Source organism: Loa loa (genome assembly GCF_000183805.2).
Source record: "Loa loa unplaced genomic scaffold supercont3.143, whole genome shotgun sequence".
Classification (NCBI taxonomy): Eukaryota; Metazoa; Nematoda; class Chromadorea; order Rhabditida; family Onchocercidae; genus Loa; species Loa loa.
The window spans coordinates 16,581-36,191 of record NW_018108323.1 but is presented as its reverse complement, the minus strand read 5'-3'; the positions used below and the strand labels follow the sequence as shown (position 1 = coordinate 36,191).

Here is a 19,611-nt window from a genome sequence, read left to right as displayed (position 1 = left end):
TATTATTATTATTATTATTATTATTATTATTATTATTGTTATTGTTATTGTTATTGCTCATATAATTATTGTTATTATTATTATGTGATCATTGTTTTTTTGACCAGCTCCTTTAATGTTGTTAAATTGTTCCTTGGTCCTTCCAGCTCTTTCTTTGCTTTATTCGCAGTATTTTATTTGGGACTATAATTACTGCTGAAAAGTTTCGACGTACCTTTGAATCAGGTGCAAACGGATCAACTGTGTAACAGTATGATGTTGGTAATTGTCTGCCACCTGCAACTGAAAGCGTTTTACTGTCGATAACGGGCCAATCCTGACTGTGATCCCAGCGCCACATAGGAGATATCATGGGTGTACCAATCGGTACGGGATATTGTATAGCTGGATATAAGGCTTCGATATGAATGCTTATTCCTGTTTGATAAATCTTTCCCAAAGCCTAGAGCGGAATGAAGCTAAATACTTCCAGAAATAACTGATGGAATCATTATAGCAAAAATATATAAATTTGATTTGAATCAAAATTTTTCGTTGTTAGCATTATCATTACATGATAGTTTTCGACATTCTCATTTTCAAAACAGTAAATGCAGCACTAAAAGATTCACCTGTAAAAATGATTCCAGTTCTCGATTTTTTTCTTTCATGTTTATTAGACCCACATTAGTGCAGGTTTTCTGCAGCGAACGACGCAGGATTGCATGCATCAAACAGTGCGGTGCGATTTCAATTGTTACCGCATTTGCTGGTATTTTTTGAAGTGCTTCATAGAAAAGTACTGGGCTTATAGCATTATTAGTATGGTAATCAGCTGAACACATTTGCGCCAATTCATTTTCCCAATTACTTTCTGGAATTGAGGTTGAAATCCAGCGAGAGGATCGCGGTTTTGGATCTGGGACGCTTGTACGCATAGCTTTAAGCATTTTATCTTTGACCTGAAATTAACCAAATTTCTTTGAAATAATCTTGGAATCACTATCCCAGTTTTGCTGAATTATGCTATCATTAATGATGATTTGATGATATATCTTATTTAATGTTATTTAATCAATTTATAACAAACACGACAAAAGTAACGAAAGAAAAGGCATTAACACCTTAAAAACTCGAAACTTTTTTTTCGAAACCTGAAACTAGCTTAGCTCCCTACCTTAACAAGATACCCCGTGTATTTGCAATCTGCAGTCAGATGGTTGCAGGAAAGATATCAACATCCCGGCAAACGAAATACCTTAAGCATAGCTGGTGAATGAAATGGAATTCCTGACGAATCGATAATTTTTCCAAATATATCTTCTTTTTTAAGTTCTTCAACAAATTTTTCAATTTTTTCAGCATCACCAGAAATTGTTACTGAATCAGCAGCATTATGACAGGCTGGAACAACACCTTCTGGACATCGCTTTGTGGCTTCTTCCCTGAATCAAATTATTTTACTAGCAATATACAGTATAAGACAATAAGCCTTAAAACTGAATCGTAAATATTCTTCCATTCTGCATAATATCCATTAGTTCCTTTAACAAAAACGGCATATATATTAATTAGTTTAAAGTATGCATGACAGTTGTCACTGATATCGACGAGTAGAAACAAAGGGACAATAATCTCCCTTTTTTTTGAAAGCCAGACATCTTTGTTTTATATGCTCATATCATCCTACAATTCAGCTAACAAAGAACTCTATACCAATAGGCCCTCCATTAGGATGATAATTCATGTAATCATAAAACGGTACAAGGACCCTCCCACTCGAGAAATTTCATTGAGGTCGGTTCGATATAAGGGTATCAGGCATGATTTAGTCTTCTTTGTTCTTAGTGTTTTCGTCATTAAATTGTTGCATCGATGTCGTAATTGCAAGTTCGTTGTTGTATCAATAAACTTATCGTAATAAAGGTTAGATTACCGAAGTTTAAGATACTACTACCCGAAGAAACAGAAAGAACCCTCAGTTATTATCACGGTTGAAGAAAATCGGCGACAAGAGTAAATGATATGGAAAATTTGCAAATCTCTTATTTGTGAATCGATAGCCTCATTGATCTTTTATCTAATAAGTTATCAAAACAATTAGATTAAAATAAATCCATGGATCATTTTTATCTTAACTAAGTAAGAAACGAAACGATTCATAATGCCATGCTCGTAAATGTTCAAATCCACAGATGTTTTAGTAAGCAAGAATGCTAGAATTTTAAAAGCCTCCAAAGTTATGATGTGTTATGAAGTTTCAAAACCAATATCTCTCACCATGATAGGCCTACAGCAGCCATACCACCTTTGATATTTGCGTTCATAATTGTGTGACCGCGATGATAAGCTAAGTGCATCGTTTGCTCACGTGTAAGCCCACCATCAGCATATCCACAACACATTTCACCTGTCGAATGCCCAATTATTCCGTCTGGTGTAACACCCAATAGGAAGAGTACATCTGTTAAAGCAATCTGGAAAAACAATTACAGTCCTTAATTTGTAAAGTAACATTGAAAAGTACCTGAAATTATAATCTCAATTTTCATTTATCATACAAAAATGGACATTACACTCAAATTGAAGTATTCTAGGCAAAAAAGCTAAATTGAAATGCAACTTCAGAGTTTAGTTTTCCAATTGTTACTTTTCTAACCTGTATGGCAGTAATTGCGAGCATACAATTCAATGTATTATTTTTATAAAAGCTTGAGTCATCAATCTGTAGCATCTCATAAACATTGACACCAAAATCGACGACGGCATCACTGGAACTTCTCAATGATTCATTAAAAGCAGGTATTGACATAAGCTGCCTCACCATACCGGCCCACTGACTACCCATGCCTAAACAAAAATCAGAAATGAAATTAAAGATTCAAATAACATGAGTGGTATACAAGCAAAAAATGAGCTGAGGTAATTATTTCGTTCAAAACTAACCTGAGTAAATGAAATAAATCTGTTTTGGCTCAGTGATCATTATTTTTTGTACATCTCGAAGAGGTGGCAATTCTGGATCTTTTTTTGCATCTGGTGGATAAGGGATTTTATCACGATTAATAATCATATAACCACGATATGGTGTATCTTTGGCGGGCAAATTAGCCTGATTTGCTAATAGCTGTTGCAAATAAACATTTTCTGGATGGGCTAAAACACAGTCGAAAATGCTGTTTACTGCTTCTGCCGTTCTTCCAGAATAAGGAATGATTTTCATAAATGTTGTTGGTGCTGATTTACGTTCTGCATGATTTGCTGGACGAAGTATAATATGAGTGTTACTGCCACCAAAGCCAAACGAATTGATACCAACTAAACCGCGTTGGAATGGTGTTTTTTCAGTAACCACCTAAATTAACAATTTTAGGGAGAGAAAGAGAAACTAAAGAAATGATGAAATATGGTAATCACGCGATTGAATTGTAATATAAGAATAGTGTAAACTTGAAAATGTATTGTGAAACCTGTAATCGACCATCAACAAGACCAGGAATATATGGATTAGGCTCATTATAATGTAAGTTTGGGGGTATAAAGCCACGCTCCATTGTTATTAGAACTTTTGCAATTGAGCATAGACCGGATGCCGGTTCTGCATGACCCATGTTTGATTTAACTGAACCGATAAGAAGTGCGGTATTTCTAAAAATTTTTCAAATTAAAAACTAAAAATTGTCCCATAAATAATATCATAATTTTATAAGCTTACCGGTTCTGACAAAAAACTTGGCATATTGCGTTTGCTTCTTGAGGGTCACCAACTTTCGTACCCGTTCCATGACTTTCCACATATGTCACTGTATTAGGATCAACTCCAGCCTCACGATATACTTCTTCTAATAATGCTGCCTGTCGTTCACCTGATGGGAAAGTAATGCCCTGAAATTTATAACTTTCTATTTAGGTAATTTGACAGTCTTTTTTCCAATTCAAGTTCAGAAAATTTGTAGATTCATTTTCTTTTCGAAAAAAAAAAAAGTTTGGCATATAAAGTCAGGATCTGTAACATACCTGCTCCTTGTAACCATCAGTATTACTTTTTGCATGAATTACAGTAGCATAAATTCGTCTAGCTGCTGACTGCCTCTGAAGCAATATTGCAGCAACCGCTTCCGTGCGACAATATCCATCACCTCAAAATACGTCTTCGTCATGTAATGCAACTATTTCCAAAATGCAAAATACATCGGCAACAGTAAAAACACTGATCAGCTAAAGCGTTCTGGAAACCATTTCAAAGCTCACAGAGTTATATTATTTTTTGGATTCAAGCAGTCCCAACTGATTTGATTTTTTTTTCTTTTCATTGTTTCGGGATATTGAATTCTGTACGATATGTTGCAAAACTTAATGAATACCCGAAGCGTCGAATGAACGGCAGCTCCCTTTATCGGAAAGCATGCCAAGCCGAAGGAACTGTAAAGCTGCTGTAGGTGTTAAAGTTAGATGAGCGCCAGCTACAATTGCCGCATCACATTGTTCCTGTCGTATCGCGTCGACAGCTAATTGAAGCGCGCATAAAGATGAAGAACAAGCTGTATCCACAGAGAAAGACGGTCCTAAGGAACAATAATTTGTATAAAATTCAAAACTTATTTATATTATAGATTAAAGCATGATATTGACATGTCTAGGTTTGCAGACTTTAACTTCAAACTAGCTTACTACTACCTTCAACTTTCATGATTTCTATATTTAAATCACATGTCCTTTAATTCGCTAATAGGTCTAATTTAAAATGATTGTTTGCAGGTTTTTTTTTTATTAAAACAAATAATTACAAAGTTTAGATACCTCTTAACTATTCGAGAAAATTCACAGGAAAAATAGCAAATGAGATTTCAGTGCTCAATGAATTTTTTCTTGTTCCTCATACTAACACCTGCTTCTCAAGTGAAAAAAATTCACAACCTCTCAAATCGAACGTAAAACTAAGGCGATTGCTGAACATTGAGCGTACGCATCCTGTCAATGTATATCCAGTAACGGTTTCTGGATCTTGAGTTAATACACCACCAGTTTCAGACGCTGAACAACCCACAAAGACACCTGTCCTTGAACCACGAAGTTCAGTTGGATTTAAACCTGAAATACATCAAATTACTGAGCAGTTCTTTGGTGAGATACCAATTAGCATGTTTTACTTCTTTCTCTCGCTCAACATTTCGCTCCTTCAGCTTCACTTTCCCAAATCATTTTTTAGTGCAAATTCAATTCCAATTGGTGAAGTACAATTAAGCTATTGTAGGTAGACATTATAGATGAAAGGGGTTGATGGCATGGTGATGTATTTGTTATGCATTGGTGCATATTTGCTCTCTATTTTAGAATGTGAAACTCGAGCCACTGTCCACCCCCAAATATCATCCACATCTGAATGAGATGGATCTCTTGCAGTATGGGCGCAGATTAAGGCCGTCCGTAAAACGTTTATCAACTTTAATTGCTCTGTATCTGAACAGTGACGCAAAAAAGTGTTGATGAAAGTATACATTAATAATTAAAAAATATGCAAATTCAATGATATAAATATAAAACTTCCCCTTCTTTTTCATTGGCAGGAAGCGAGAAAAACGAAAGAAAGATGATGACTTCTGAATACTTCCCTTCCTCCCCCTTAAATATCAAGATGGCGTTAACTTCGGGATTTAGTGAGATCCTGTATTTTTAGGATTCTAGGATTCTGAAACGCTGACATTTCAGAATCTAGTCTCTTATGTATATACAATTCTCTTGAGGTATCAAAATCAAAAAGGCTATGTTGCATAAGCGAATGGAAGCCTAAATTCGACATTCATCAAAGGAAGTTAAAAGTTTGGATTTAAATGAAAATAAAGAAGAAGATTGAAATTTACAAAATCCATTCCAATCTTTAAAAAAAAATGATCTAATATTGGAAAAGGAGGTATGTAATTTCTGATGATCACTTCTATTGCGTATAAATTAATATTAAATATTATCATTATTTTATGAAGAAATAAATCAAACTCCAGAATTTTATATTTAAAAACGTTTTTCTTTTTTTTTGGTCTAAAAACGAGTACTTCTACTTCTCATCCAAATTACATGATAACAGCTCGGTCATACTCTATCGCATAATAGTGTCGCTAATTTTCTTTGTTAGGGAGAGATCAAAAGATCAAAAGTAACAATATAACAAAGTTTCATCTATATTAATTAATTAATTAGCCATTTAATTTATGAATCGTACAAATTCCCTGCATTTCGCTTCCTTTTCCTGATGGCAAGAATGGTTAAACAAATAAAAAACTATGATACATGTTAAATGTACAAGCGAGTAAGGTTTAAAATTTGACATTCATTAAATGCATCAAATATTAATGTTTGGGCATAACTCAATTCTGCATTTGTCAAAGTAAGTTGAGGTAAAATTGTTGCAAACGTAGCACATACAAAATGCGCCAACTTGTTAAAAGTAGTATCGTCCCGGGAGGATGTCTGAAAATCAGATCAGTGACCCTATCTCATTTGATCTTTAAATTTAAGCAAATAAGTGATTTAAATCTTTCTAAAACAAAATTAAAACACTATTCTTTTCTTATCAACGCATTAATCATACTTGAATGATTAGCACAAGAAAAAACAAATTTTAGTTTATAGTTTATATTCAATCATTCATTTTCATCTCATCGGTACTCTTACCAGCATTACTCAACCAAATATTCAAAGATGGCTCAGTGCAGTACTGTAATATGACATTTCCTTTTTGCTCTTCCGTGTTTCACCCTGCTTGCAACATTTTACAACGATCTATGATCCAACGTTGGAACGTCGTGTGAAAGAAAAATAAAGACAGGAATGCGTCATTATGACGTCTTTGCTTAATGTACTGCAGAACTGATGGTGGGAGAAAGGCTGTGATTTCAACATTAAACACCACACTGAATGAAGACATCTAACTTATCAATTTCTAGTCATTGCCATTTTGCAGAATGTTGGAACGATACCAAGTAACTTTCGCATACGTTTTTAAACTTTTCCTTGTCAATTTTTTTTTTGGTTCTTTGTAGAAATGCAATAAAACTATTAAGCTAAAAAGGAATTATGCTGTGAATGGAAATGATGAACACTGAAATAACTTCATTTTTTTTTTTTTTAGGTTAATATCATTAAAAAAAATATGAGTGAGAAGAATGTACAGATTGATCTATCTACTGTGACAGGGATGATGTTAATACGGTGGCTGTAATGAGCAGAAAGTTCTTGTTCAAGGTTGAGTGGTATAAAAGGACATCATTCTCTAGACTGGACTGATGAATTCATGAATTTATAAATGCAATATATACGCGTATATTGTTTGCTGCTTTTTCTTCCTAATTTTACTCACCAATCTAATACGTAATTAATTCAAAATTCGTTTCAATTATCAAATTGTTCAGCTTTCTGAGCCGCTACTGCTGCTGCTGCTGCTGCTGCTGCTATTTTAGTTTTCTCCAATTTCCTCATTAATAGATTTTGAAATTTAAATAACAAAAAGGTTATATTTGAATGGAAGATGGAACAGAAATGAAAGGACACTTTCAAAATCATTCACTTTTCAATATCTGGTTAATGAAGGAGGAAAAATGTGATAGCATATTTAACATGAATCGTAATAAATAATTAAGACTTATTTCAACTCACCAGCATCGATGATCGCCTCCAGAGTCACTTCTAACAATTTCCGTACTTGAGGATCCAAATAATTAGCCTAAATCAGTTAAATCTAACATTTTCAAGAAAATCGGAGTTATAAAATACTGGCAAGTCGATTAAAAATCAAAACCAAATCAATCAGAAGCAATGAACCACAATAGCAATTCTAAAGTTAGCACCACTGTTCTATTTATGGCAAGCTTCTAAATTGACTTAATGTCTTTTTTGTTCGAACATGATAAATTGTGTACCTGTTTTGGTGTTACTCCAAAATATTGCGCATCAAATTTTTTTAAATCTTTCAATTTTCCATGACGCTTTGGTAAATCGAAAACTCCTGGAAATAAAGCAGTTGAATGAAGTGTTGATAATCCAAAACTCACCGATATTTGGTAAAAATTATAAAATAGGAAAAAATAAATGCTATAACAACTAAAATATGCAATTACCAGGTGGCCAGCGTAAATTATCTTCGGTAACAAGATCTTCACCAGCCATTAGCAAGTCACCGAATTCTTGAACATTTTCACAGCGTGGAAAACGCCCAGAAATGCCGGTGATGACAATTTCTTCCTGATCTCGCCAAAACGGCACTTCACCCGATGAATTCATACTTCCGTTTGACTGAAACATCGATTTGAAATTAGTACATTTGGATGCTACCATGCATAAAACTAATAAAATAATCATCCTTAAAATAACATACGTATGCAATTTCAATTTTTGATTGTTTCCTCAACAATTTACATATATGTTTCAATCAACACCGTCTATTTTCCAAGCTTGATTTTCCGCCTGTTTTCATTTCCTAGTTCAATCGGTGCTGTACAGGATCGATAATTTAATTTAAAATTTAACTTTATCAAAACAAAGACTTCATCAATTCGAACAACTTTAATCATGCTTGTTATTTTTATTAGTACATATTGAGATATCTCGGATAGCTTTAACTATCCATCGTGTCAAAATGAAATGGTTTAAAAGCTGAGATCGTTAGTCCTATGCATGACCATCTACAACACATAGTCGTGCCATTACCTGTACTGAATGATCTCATAATTTCAACGATGAAAAGTTCAAATGAAATTGAAAATTTTTATGGAGACTAAAAACCAGGGCATAATAAAATTGGGAATGCGGGGAGGTGTGAAATGACACTTGGTCCTCTTCTTTCTTTCTTTTTCAAAAGTATGGAGAAAACACGTTAAGTAGAAGATATGATCGGTAAAGAAAGAGCACAAAGAATGACACTAAAAGAAGGTAAGAAATTGAATGTCGTAAGGAGAACAAAAAAGACTGATATCAATATGAAAAAATTGACCGGAGAGGCATTGAACAGCGCATTTTTTTTCTCCCTCATCCGGCGAATAGTGTTGAGAGACGGGAGCCAAATGTAATATATATGATGGTGATTCCGATGGTTCCTTCAGATAACAATCTTTTAAAGAATGATTAACTTCTGTATTTCTACTACCAAATATTTCTAAATTATCATTTTTTAGTTCATTTCATAGTCTACGTTAATGTGATATAACTGTATGAAAGGAGAATTTAAGTCATGCATAAAAAAATAATAATTCCATAAATAAAATCAGTACACCAGCGAAAAATGAAGCTGATCAAAGGCTAAATGCGCAAATGAGAACCAATTGGAGGTTGGCCGTTTTCAAGAGTGTGAAAAGAATATGACCAATGAGAAAGTCTCTGGAAGTAAGCACGACACCCTATGCTTTTCATTCCCAATTACTGTATAGTATATACTTATGCTTCTCATTCGCTTCTCATCAACATTTTTTCCTACAGATAATCTTAGTAAATTAAATCTGAAACAATTTCTTCTCTTGTTTTTCAAAAGTTAGATTAGTAAATTGCTTACAATATGCGCCTGAGAACCTTTCCAGGTTATACAAAAATTTTTACAGAAAAATGGAAGATTGCGTAATAGTGATCAGTTGATTGACTCGAGCTGGCTTGGTGATTTATGACGTACCTAAGTTGTAACACTCTCAACTTCCGTCTTCATCCCCTTCTTTCCCCCTCCCAACCCTCATACCTCTCTTACCGCAGCACCCATCCCTATCGTCTTCCTCCCGACAACTCCTAAAAACTCGCCCCTCCCAGGCACCCAGAAACCCAATTTTGGTTTCCAGCTACACTATTTGGAATAAAAGATACAAGGTCATTGTGTATGAGCCTTTCTACTATCTGTTGAATTTTTTCATGAACTTTTAACTTCAGGAATTTGAAATTTTATCAGGAAGATCCAAAGTGTTCATTTTCAATGATAATGTATTATTTAAATTAGAAAAATCATGGAAATGAAAACAGTGTCGGACATAAAGTGGAACAGATATTATGCCATAAGTATGCAACTTTTCACTGTCGATCTTCTTTGAAAGAATATAAGTTTCAAAAGAAGAATCGGAAGTGACCGTTCTCTCCTTTTTTGTCTCGGAAATGAAGAAAACTATTTGATGGTTTGAAAAAAAAAATCCTGAAATGAAGGGTGTAATTTGCAAATAATTTATAAAAAAGACAAATCATCATTCGGGGATGGTCCCGAAAGGACATCATGGATGCATGTTTCAACAGTGGTATCTCAACTAGGACTAAAACTAGTTGCTGGTACAAAAAAGGAAGGTGGAAAATGAAACGAACCAATTCTTATTACAAACAATCATTGGTGCAAGAGGAGCAACCTTGGTAACATCGTTGCTGCAAATTTTAGAAACGGTTCACTGTTGATTCTTATCTCCTGCAGATATGTGTGACTCTTGATCAAGGAGTCCTATGTCCCCCCATCTCTTTCACATTTCAAAACTCTTGTTGTTGCTCTCACCCCTCCCCTTCCTTTCCCCTCCCTAATTGTACGCAGAAATCTGTTGACCCATAAATAGGGGAAATCATTTTAGAAAGGTTCGCAAATCACCATAACCATATATCTAACTATACAATATATGCATACAGACAGAATCAGCAAAAGTGATAGATAGGTAGATTTTCTTGCTCGCCTTCTCTAATAACAAGTATTAAGTATGGATTGATATGCTTACAGGTAGTGGTTATCATCTCTTTAGGTATTTTTCAATTTCGTCAAACTACACTAGTAAACACTGGGATGTTTCGAATTTTGAATTGAAGAGAAGAAACTCTCGGAAGGTTACTTGGGAAAAGAGACTGGTGCAGATGATAAGATGAGTGCAAGAAGCCATCTGAAGTAAATATTAGATGCACAGGATAAAGATAATTTTTATGGGTAAAACCAACATGCTGTTATCATTTCAGTTTCTCTCAGGTTACCGAACTTGCGAAAACTGTCGTCAGTTGCTATCAGTGCTTTCTTACAAAGTCATCGACATCAATATGATCAAGAATTATGGCGAACACCAACACAACCTATCGTTAACAAACGATTATCGTCACTATTCTAACTATAATCACTATTAAATTCCCAATTATCATTGCTTTATCTCCATTAATACATCCTTGATAATTTTTCTCCAAACTGTTACAACTCACCAAAAATCGCTTTCTTGCGGTAGAATAAAAGGAATTTCGGTCGCTACTAGTGAAGCCTTCAAACTGTAATTTTAACCAGAAATTAACATTTTTCATCGAAGTGACAAAATTTACTGCCCCATTTTACTATCTTTGACAACACTGAGTTTAAAAAAAATGAAAACGTGTTTGAGGGGCCGATTATTTGAGCAATTTCGAAAATGAATACATTTCAATCTTATTTCACCTCTGATATGCGTGCATACTTATACACTTCAACGCACTCATTTGTCACTGATCTGGAACAAAGATACAACTCTCACTCCACCTCACAGTCCAAAAATGCGCGACAAATTCCTGATATAGATAAAAGCCATTTGTTACTGACATCAAAATATGCAATGAAAGTGCGGTATTCAAAAACAATGACAGAAAAGCGGTATAGTGTATAGGATAAACTTTGCATATCTTGTCACAGTTGAACGCTGATCACTTCTGAATATAAGAAATGAAAAAAATGAAAAATTTCGATTTCCCATCTGATAAAGGGAAGTTATCAAAGTGCATATCGCAAACGTGAATTCGAAAACAGGAATTTAAACGGAATCCGAATCTGGGAAAAAGGTCAAGAATAAAAAACAAATGGAAATTGATGATTGGAGTAGAAATGATTTTAAAGAGATGACGAGAATTGAGATAATTTTGAACAGGGTGAGAGGGTGGGAGGCAGAGGAAGTAGACAGAATTGTTAATGACGACATAATCGCCCAGTTTTATTTGGCGCATAACAGGCGGCAGATTTTTGGATAAATTTTTTATTTTTATTTTTTCTAGTCTTGAATTAAATTGAAATTCCTTTAGGTTTCTGAGGAAATTTTGATTTCATTTAAGACGTCAAAACCTCTAAATGTGGAAAGAAATCGTTGAAAAGTTTATTCAATTATTCAGTTAACTCTTTGGTATAATTGATGAAATTAGAACTGAACATAATATGATATATGATGGTTTAGGTGACAAAAAAAGAGGGTTTATATTGTAACAAGCTTCCTTCCACAAGGTTATAACATTGAAAAGAGGCCAACTGAAAATTTTAAGCTTAGCAAGTGGTTGGAATTTTGGAAATAATTCGATACTTACGGAAGCTAATCACTGCTCAAAAGATTCGCATATGGGAGAGAAACTCTCGCATACTTCTAAAATAAACGTATGTGAAATTTTTTTTTCAGAAATTTTGCCGTGAAAATCTTAATCAGTCATTTGCATCTATCAAGTATTTTGCTCCGAAATGCGCATATTGATAAATACGTTTCTTGAATTATTTTCTGAAAAATTTGATAACATACATTGATAGCAACTGTTCGCAAGATTTTATGAAGATAGCTGCAAAAATTCAAAAAGACAGTTTGATTGAGAAGAAAAACTTAATACCTGTGAATCGGAAAGTTCTTCGGAAACACGTTCCCAACCACCAGATAACTGATCCGATTGATTGCTTGATTTCTCCGTGGTGTTGCTACCGTTTTTTGTCATATTGTTATTGTGACCGTTTTGAATGGTGCTATTGTTATTGTTGCTGCTAATACTATTAGTCTTTTCCAAGACAGCAAGAGAATAGGAAAAGAAACAGAAAGCAGCGAAGGAATAAAGTAATTTAAAGCTTAGGATGAAGTTTGCTGCTCCTCAGATCGCTTCAAACTGAAAAAAAAAAAGAAAAAAAGGAAAGCAAATCACTCAGAATAGGAAATCATCAGGAACTAGATTCGTATCAAAAGCGTTGCAAAAGGCCAAAAAAAAAGTGACCTTTCTATCTTTAATAGCATAATTGTTGATACGAAGTAGATAAAACAATGATATATATCAAAGAATATGTGACGAAATTGCAAGATGGATAGGATAATTAGGCTGATGCTCCTTCTACTTACTTCTCTTCCGATAAATCCATAAATTAGGAGATTAAGGAAAATGAACAATGATAGTTTTGGAAGCAAAAAAAAAAAAAAAAAAGAATGAATAACCTTGCTTCTTTCTATCCTGTTGAACAGTTGGTTTCATTAACAAATAGTTAAGTTATGAAAATACAAAAAAATGATCGCACCAACTAAAATTGTGCTTAATTTTTCATTAATTGAAAATTGTTTATTTTGAATAAGCTAAAAAGAAGGAAAAAAAATCGAACTCTAAACGACGAATGGAATGTGTTACAACGTTTCTCATAAATGACAATACTTCCAGTATCTGCTTATACTTACTTCTTCAATTGATGCTTTCAATGATACTATGATCGTAATTTTTGATTACTGCCAATTGTTGCCATATAAGAAGTGGTAAGTTAGAAAATTGAGTGTAAAAAGGCATATAATTAAACATTATTACTATTGTTAGAATGAACAAAAAATGCCATCGTTGTGTGCCATTCTATTAATAACATTATTTCTTAGCATTCATTACAGTGCTTTCTTGCTTTACATTCGTTGATGAACATATTAACAGGAAATAAGTAGAAATATTTAGTTATGGTTTCAATTTAATCAAGCGATGGTACTACTCAATACGAAAAAGTTTAGTCAGAGATAAAACGGTTCTCTTCTCTATTTTACATGATTGAGTGCAATATTTGTTCTAGATGGAGTTAAAAAAAAAAAACGGAGAAAAAGACACGGAAATCCGCATCAAAGATTGTCTTTTAATGTCGTCAAATGAATGCTTAAATCGGTTATTTCGATAAGCAATTAATAGTAAAGAAAAAAAAATGGAAGAAATTCAGCGGAAACCTGTTAATATGATGATCGAAAACAGATGCAAGCAGAAAAAAAAAGTGATAGTATCGATTGTCATATAATTTTTGTGTCTCTGAGTACCCAGAATAACGACCCTCCTCCATACCATACTTGAAATGAACATCATCCATCATTCTACCTTAGATTCCATTCATTCCCTCCTCCCCGCTGTTTGGCTCAGAACAATCATCTTTATCGTCATGTCCGGAATGACCACTTTCACTAATAATGTTAGAATGACCATTTCCAATATTTACCCTAAACAAAGTCCTCCCTTCAACAGCGTCATTATCAATGAGAAGAAATAATCATCGTTCTTTCTGTTTACTGTATTGCCCATATTTGCCCATCATCACTAACTTCTCTTACTGCTACTGCCTACAATAACTTTGACGGTGACATAACACTGCCACAGATTATTATTGTTATTTCTATTGTTTGGGTCACTATGTGCGCGTCAGTATTCCATTCCGGGTTGGTAGATCTTTATGTAAGAAAAGATGGCCATGGTTAATTTTGATACCTAACGAACTGTCACTTCAAGATTGGGGTCGCTGAGCTCTTTCTAGCCTGTCACATCTTTATCTTGTAATCCGAAATGTTTATTCTTCCTCTCTTCCATTCATTTCTCCCATATATCTTTTTTCTCAACTGGACAAGTGATGAGATGATCCTGTGATTCATGTAATCGGTTTTAATAACTGCTGTAAGGCATTAACCGGATAAATTCGATTATTATCAGAAGTATAGGGACCAATAAATAATTGTTCCTTATTTGGTATTTAGATGTCTGGATAATACTGAGTAATTAATCTGAACGTTATTATGACAAAAGAATAACTTATTGCAACATGATGTTTGGTACGATACATACAATTATCAATATTCATCAGAAATTTAATGGATTTCGACAAAGTTTTACAAGATTAGTTAATACATGGAAATATCCTTCAATTTTTGCACAGTTTTGTTGATCTACTGATGTTAGAGATGCTTACTGCTAGCCATAAAATATTGTCGTGACTAGAAAGCGCAGTTAAAATTCAAAATTTATAGTTAGAGGAATAATTTAAAATAGGAGGAATCAAAAAAAGGAAAAAGTAACTTTTAGGAAGACGGTAAAATTACGAAACTGTGTTTGATAGGATAGCTTTTGGCTTCAGCCAAATAGAATGTCTTTTGTTTGAATGTTTCTAAGCTTTTGCATACAAACAACTGGCAAGTTCCAATCGCCACTGCAAAAGTAACTTTTTTAAAATTCAATTCTTTAATTTCTTTAAAGAAGTACAGGTCTTGATCTGAAACTTGACCAGATCGCTGACAAATTTTTCTTTTCAGCTAGTTATGAACAGAACCGGGATAAAAACGCAGGACGGTATGATCGAATAATCGAATTATAATTTTTATCACATTATAGTTATGGATAAATGAGGAATATGCTGGAGCAATTGTCATGTAAGAAAAATGATAAGCAAAAAAGAGTGAATTTCGACGATTGCGCCAATTAAGCGAAAGAAGTCCATACAAACAAGTCTTGCTTCATATGAGGAAACGAATTAGGAGGAGAACCTGGACCTTTTTTACTCAATCTTTCGAACTTGTAATACCTAGAAGTTACAGGGAAGGCATGAGGAGGTGAACAAAAACGGTTCGAATTATAAGCCAAATATCTAGAGCGGATCATCGGTTCTTTGGTACCTGGTACCACCTGTTCTTAGTATTTTATTTAGCGACAGCGTGAATATACTAGAAAGCAGTGGTACACAAACCGCGATGGCCACAATAACGGTCAAACCTGTTTGGTTAAGGTGTAATTTTGCACCACGCATACACTGAACGCACCGCCCCTTTCCGCTGTTCTCTATATCTATAAACAAGATCCAGAGGTACCTCTCGTCACTCTCCAATTCCTCATCCTGGGTCAAAAGTATGAGCAACAATATTATAGCATTCATCTATTCACCAATCCATCTAACTTTATCCATCCATCTATTAATCCATTCTCCTCCATCCATCAGTCCACCCTCGAACCATCCATTTTTCCATTCAAATCTCATATTAAAATTGGTTATCTATTTCACCATGCTCCATCTTGACAGCTTTTCATTCAGTGAACTACAACTATTACATGGCTATCGACATTTTGATGAGAAGGTGAAACTGATACGTAACAATGACAAAGCCAAGCGAAACCAACGATGACGACACGGCATCGATGATGCCGTCGACAAAGACGACAAGATTGAAGTTTGAGGGAGGCAACGAAAAGGGTGTGGCTTGCGGTGACAATCAAGCAGAGATAGGTCGGTCGGTACAATAGGTATGCCAAATGAGAAGGTGTCGGTCGACTCGATGAAATCGGTACTTTCAATCGCTGATGATGTGCCAATACTACTACATGATCCGTACGAAACCTTCTTCCTCACTACTGTTTCGTATTTTCTATTGTTTTCCTTGCATCATTCAAGCATGGAAGCCATCTTCACTCAGTTCTCATCCATTCATAAATGTGCTGGTCATTCAAATGTTATCACCAAAACAACCATAAAATCACAATAATTTTTAATTGTACACCAGATTATGAACATTAGTTTTATTAGAAAAAGTAATTTATACAAAAGCTTCTCGAAAATTGCCAATTTTCAAAACGTTGTTAAAATGCGAATAAGAATGAATAGAAAGAGTCGACCGTGTCAATTAATATTATAGCTTCAGTTTCGCTGAAATGCTATCCTATACGGTGCAAAACTTTTCGAAGTCCATCGATTTTGGACATCATGCAATGATTTTTTGATCAATTTAGGATTATTTACTGTGATTCAAACTATCGGTAACGACACGACGTCGTCTGAGAGTTTGATTGAATATACATCTTATCGTACTTCGACATTGTGAAGCTAATATTATTGTTACCATGTTGTGGTGAGATATCCAGGCCAGATTTATCGTAAACGAGTAAACAACGAAATGAGTGAATGGATTATTTGTTACTTGGCATGAGAAGGCATTGTGTTTGTATATGCCCTCCTGATATCAAAAACCGCGATCGGTATGACCCAATTTTATTTCATTCGAAGATTAAAACCCAAAGATGACAGGTAGCTGCGTTTCGTCGTGCGAATTACCGATGAACTAATTAACTTCAAACGGACCAGTTTTAAGAAAGGCCAAAAAGTTAGGAAGGGCGCAGCGTTTTATTTTTCTAGAATTTTGTAACACTTTTTTAGTTAACCAAAAAACAATTCAGAGTATAAGTTATTATGATCGATCTAAACCATTAGCAAATTGAAATTAACAGTTTACATAGATTGGAAAATATCGTTGGTCAAAGATGTGAATCTTTCCGGCTAAGAAATCATTTTTGGCGAATTTGACATCTCTGAGAGATATGTAACCAGAACGATATATTCTATTATATAACGATATCTTCTATTATTATACATAACGATATATTCTATTATTATACAATTCACAATTTTTCGATACTCTTTTCGTCACTGATAATCTATTAAGGAAATAACATTTGTGACTAACGCATCCTGACACTATTGTCACCATTTTGAAGAAGTATGCATATGAATGGCTTTATTTTCCAGTAGTAGATAGCTTACCCATATTAGATTGTCTCCGGAATTTTGTGTCAAAACATATAAATCATTATCAGTCAATCCATAAATTTTACTAGGAAATTCTCGCTTCAAAAAAAAAAAGTGGAGAGAAATTTAGGATGCAACAAATGTAACGAAGTGACAAACAAGATGGCAACATTTTCTTCCGGTAAAAACTGCTTCCAAACAGGCATGACAGCATTGCATCAGATATATTATGGGGAAGATATGACAATAAGATAGTAGCATACCTTACTAAAAGACTATTCTCTAACACATGTCAAAATTAATCGAACGGAATAATCTGTTCAAAATAACAATTGATGGAGATGAAATTTGGACTTAAACTAATGACAAAGTTCATTTATCCAGAATTTCCCGTAACATAATAATATAGAGTTATGCGGAAGAATCCAATAAACTATGCCACATTACTTCATTAATTGGAAGGATTAATGGCATTGTAATATATTTATTTATAAAGCAATGGAAACTGTCTTTTGAAATCTCTTTCATTACCACCAGTGGGTTGTCCATGCGTTGGCCCAACAACAGTTTAATTACTTCCACCCTTTCTTATTTCCAAATCCTTCCCACAGCTCTGCAAAGAATGATCTGACTCTCTCAGTTACAGTGACACAACAAGTGCGAAGATTTACAAATCAACTTGATCATTTTTTGCTATTTGCAGATAGTAACTTGCTATGAACTAATCATTCATTGATATTTTCAAAGTAAACGTTTTCAGAAGATCTTTCATTTCGAAAAAATAATAGTTAAGGTAAAGCAGGTGTGATTTATTGGAGATGAGGAACATTAATGTTCGAATTAAAGCTTAAATGAAATTGAATTAAATGTAAATGTTATACAAATCGATGGTCAAAAATAACTGGCCAAGATATTAATTAAGGTGTGTAGAAGGAGTTGGAGACCAGAGAAGAGAAAGAAGACTAGATAAGAGAACAGGTAGTTACATCGGAGAATGGAAGACAGTTCAGTGACTATCGGAAATGGGCTTGCACTACCGATCTTGTTGAGGTGTCTTTTACAGCTTGTCATCAAGCACCAAATTTATTGCACCTATCAATCTTTACACGGAAAGTTGCAGTCATCAGCTATCACATTTCATCACTTATCAATTTCAAAAATCTTGCATCTCGTTGAGCATATAAAGTTGTTGAAGTAAACTGCAATGTACCGATCTCCTCCGTTCGGCTACTCTCTTCCCTCATGCTCCGTCCCCTTTCATGTCTCTCTTCTTGAGAAGACAGGAAATTTTATCTAGCAGCACTATCTTCCTCATGTAGCTATACCTACCGCTAATTTTCCTCCCAGAAAATGCTAGCTGTCAGGTTGAGGTGACGACATAGGAGACGTAAAAGTAGAAAGGAGCGAGAATACCTAATTTCACACCTTTACACTCGTCTGAACTCTACCAACTACAGTCTAACATCCCTTCAAATGCTCTCTACCATTAAGTCTCTAAAAAACATTTTTAAAAGCTGTTTTTAACATGGAAACAACAAACCAGTACTACAGTACACCTTACTTTTGCAGTTTCCGGCTAGTAATTAAAAAACTTTCTAATGCATTTCACATTCCTCTCCAGTCTTCCTTCATACATCTGAGGATGCATCAGGAAAGAGTGGAACACAAACTTGCCTTTTGTATCGGGACAATTTTTTCGTGCTGGATATCATCAGATCAATACATGTAAGATTAGAATTCGGATCACTTCAGCTATGAAAACGATGAATGTTCCAGTCGTCAGCGCCAAAAACTACTTAAAAGCTCCAGCAGCTTCCAAATTTTGAATCTTAGTCCAAATCACTTCCGCTGGTTGATGATAATATGATAAATATAACGGTGTTCAAATGATGTTGATCTCTTCAAAACTAACTATACTGAAACTCCGGAAATCTTCGAAACATGCTTAAAAATGTATCTTTAACAGAAATCAAAATCATATTTATAAGGGAAAATAACACAATGCACAGCAAAAGACGTTTTGATATATATATATATATATATATACATATATATATATATATATATATATATATATATATATATATATATATATAATA

At 34.2% G+C, this 19,611-nt stretch overlaps 4 protein-coding genes across 4 annotated transcripts in view; 1 reads left to right on the top strand and 3 right to left on the bottom strand.

The window, feature by feature from the left end:
* The window catches only part of LOAG_17873 (oxidoreductase), a gene marked incomplete at both ends in the record, with an annotated part of 13,107 nt that extends 4,854 nt beyond the window's left edge, over positions 1-8,253 (bottom strand). Inside the window, 14 exons of the mRNA XM_020450535.1 lie at positions 215-442; positions 612-941; positions 1,238-1,424; positions 2,260-2,456; positions 2,639-2,829; positions 2,926-3,334; positions 3,450-3,627; positions 3,695-3,864; positions 3,997-4,118; positions 4,344-4,544; positions 4,897-5,070; positions 7,630-7,696; positions 7,893-7,978; positions 8,091-8,253. Coding sequence (XP_020305767.1) covers positions 215-442; positions 612-941; positions 1,238-1,424; positions 2,260-2,456; positions 2,639-2,829; positions 2,926-3,334; positions 3,450-3,627; positions 3,695-3,864; positions 3,997-4,118; positions 4,344-4,544; positions 4,897-5,070; positions 7,630-7,696; positions 7,893-7,978; positions 8,091-8,253 — 2,703 coding nt within the window. The remainder of the gene's footprint in view (positions 1-214; positions 443-611; positions 942-1,237; positions 1,425-2,259; positions 2,457-2,638; positions 2,830-2,925; positions 3,335-3,449; positions 3,628-3,694; positions 3,865-3,996; positions 4,119-4,343; positions 4,545-4,896; positions 5,071-7,629; positions 7,697-7,892; positions 7,979-8,090) is intronic.
* Positions 8,254-11,781: 3,528 nt separating this feature from the next.
* Positions 11,782-12,437, top strand: LOAG_05694 (hypothetical protein; the record flags this gene model as incomplete). The annotated part of the gene is made up of 3 exons (XM_003141231.1): positions 11,782-11,909; positions 12,235-12,343; positions 12,366-12,437. 3 exons carry the CDS (start codon positions 11,782-11,784, stop codon positions 12,435-12,437), a joined length of 309 nt encoding a protein of 102 aa, XP_003141279.1.
* Positions 12,438-15,586: 3,149 nt separating this feature from the next.
* Positions 15,587-15,871, bottom strand: LOAG_05693 (hypothetical protein; the record flags this gene model as incomplete). The annotated part of the gene is made up of 1 exon (XM_003141230.1): positions 15,587-15,871. The coding sequence occupies one exon, from the start codon at positions 15,869-15,871 to the stop codon at positions 15,587-15,589; it is 285 nt and encodes a 94-aa protein (XP_003141278.1).
* Positions 15,872-17,615: 1,744 nt separating this feature from the next.
* The window catches only part of LOAG_11802 (GIY-YIG catalytic domain-containing protein), a gene marked incomplete at its 5' end in the record, with an annotated part of 4,772 nt that continues 2,776 nt past the window's right edge, over positions 17,616-19,611 (bottom strand). Inside the window, 2 exons of the mRNA XM_020448419.1 lie at positions 17,616-18,125; positions 19,187-19,411. Of these exons, the coding sequence (XP_020301437.1) occupies position 19,411 (1 nt within the window). The 3' untranslated portion in view covers positions 17,616-18,125; positions 19,187-19,410. The remainder of the gene's footprint in view (positions 18,126-19,186; positions 19,412-19,611) is intronic.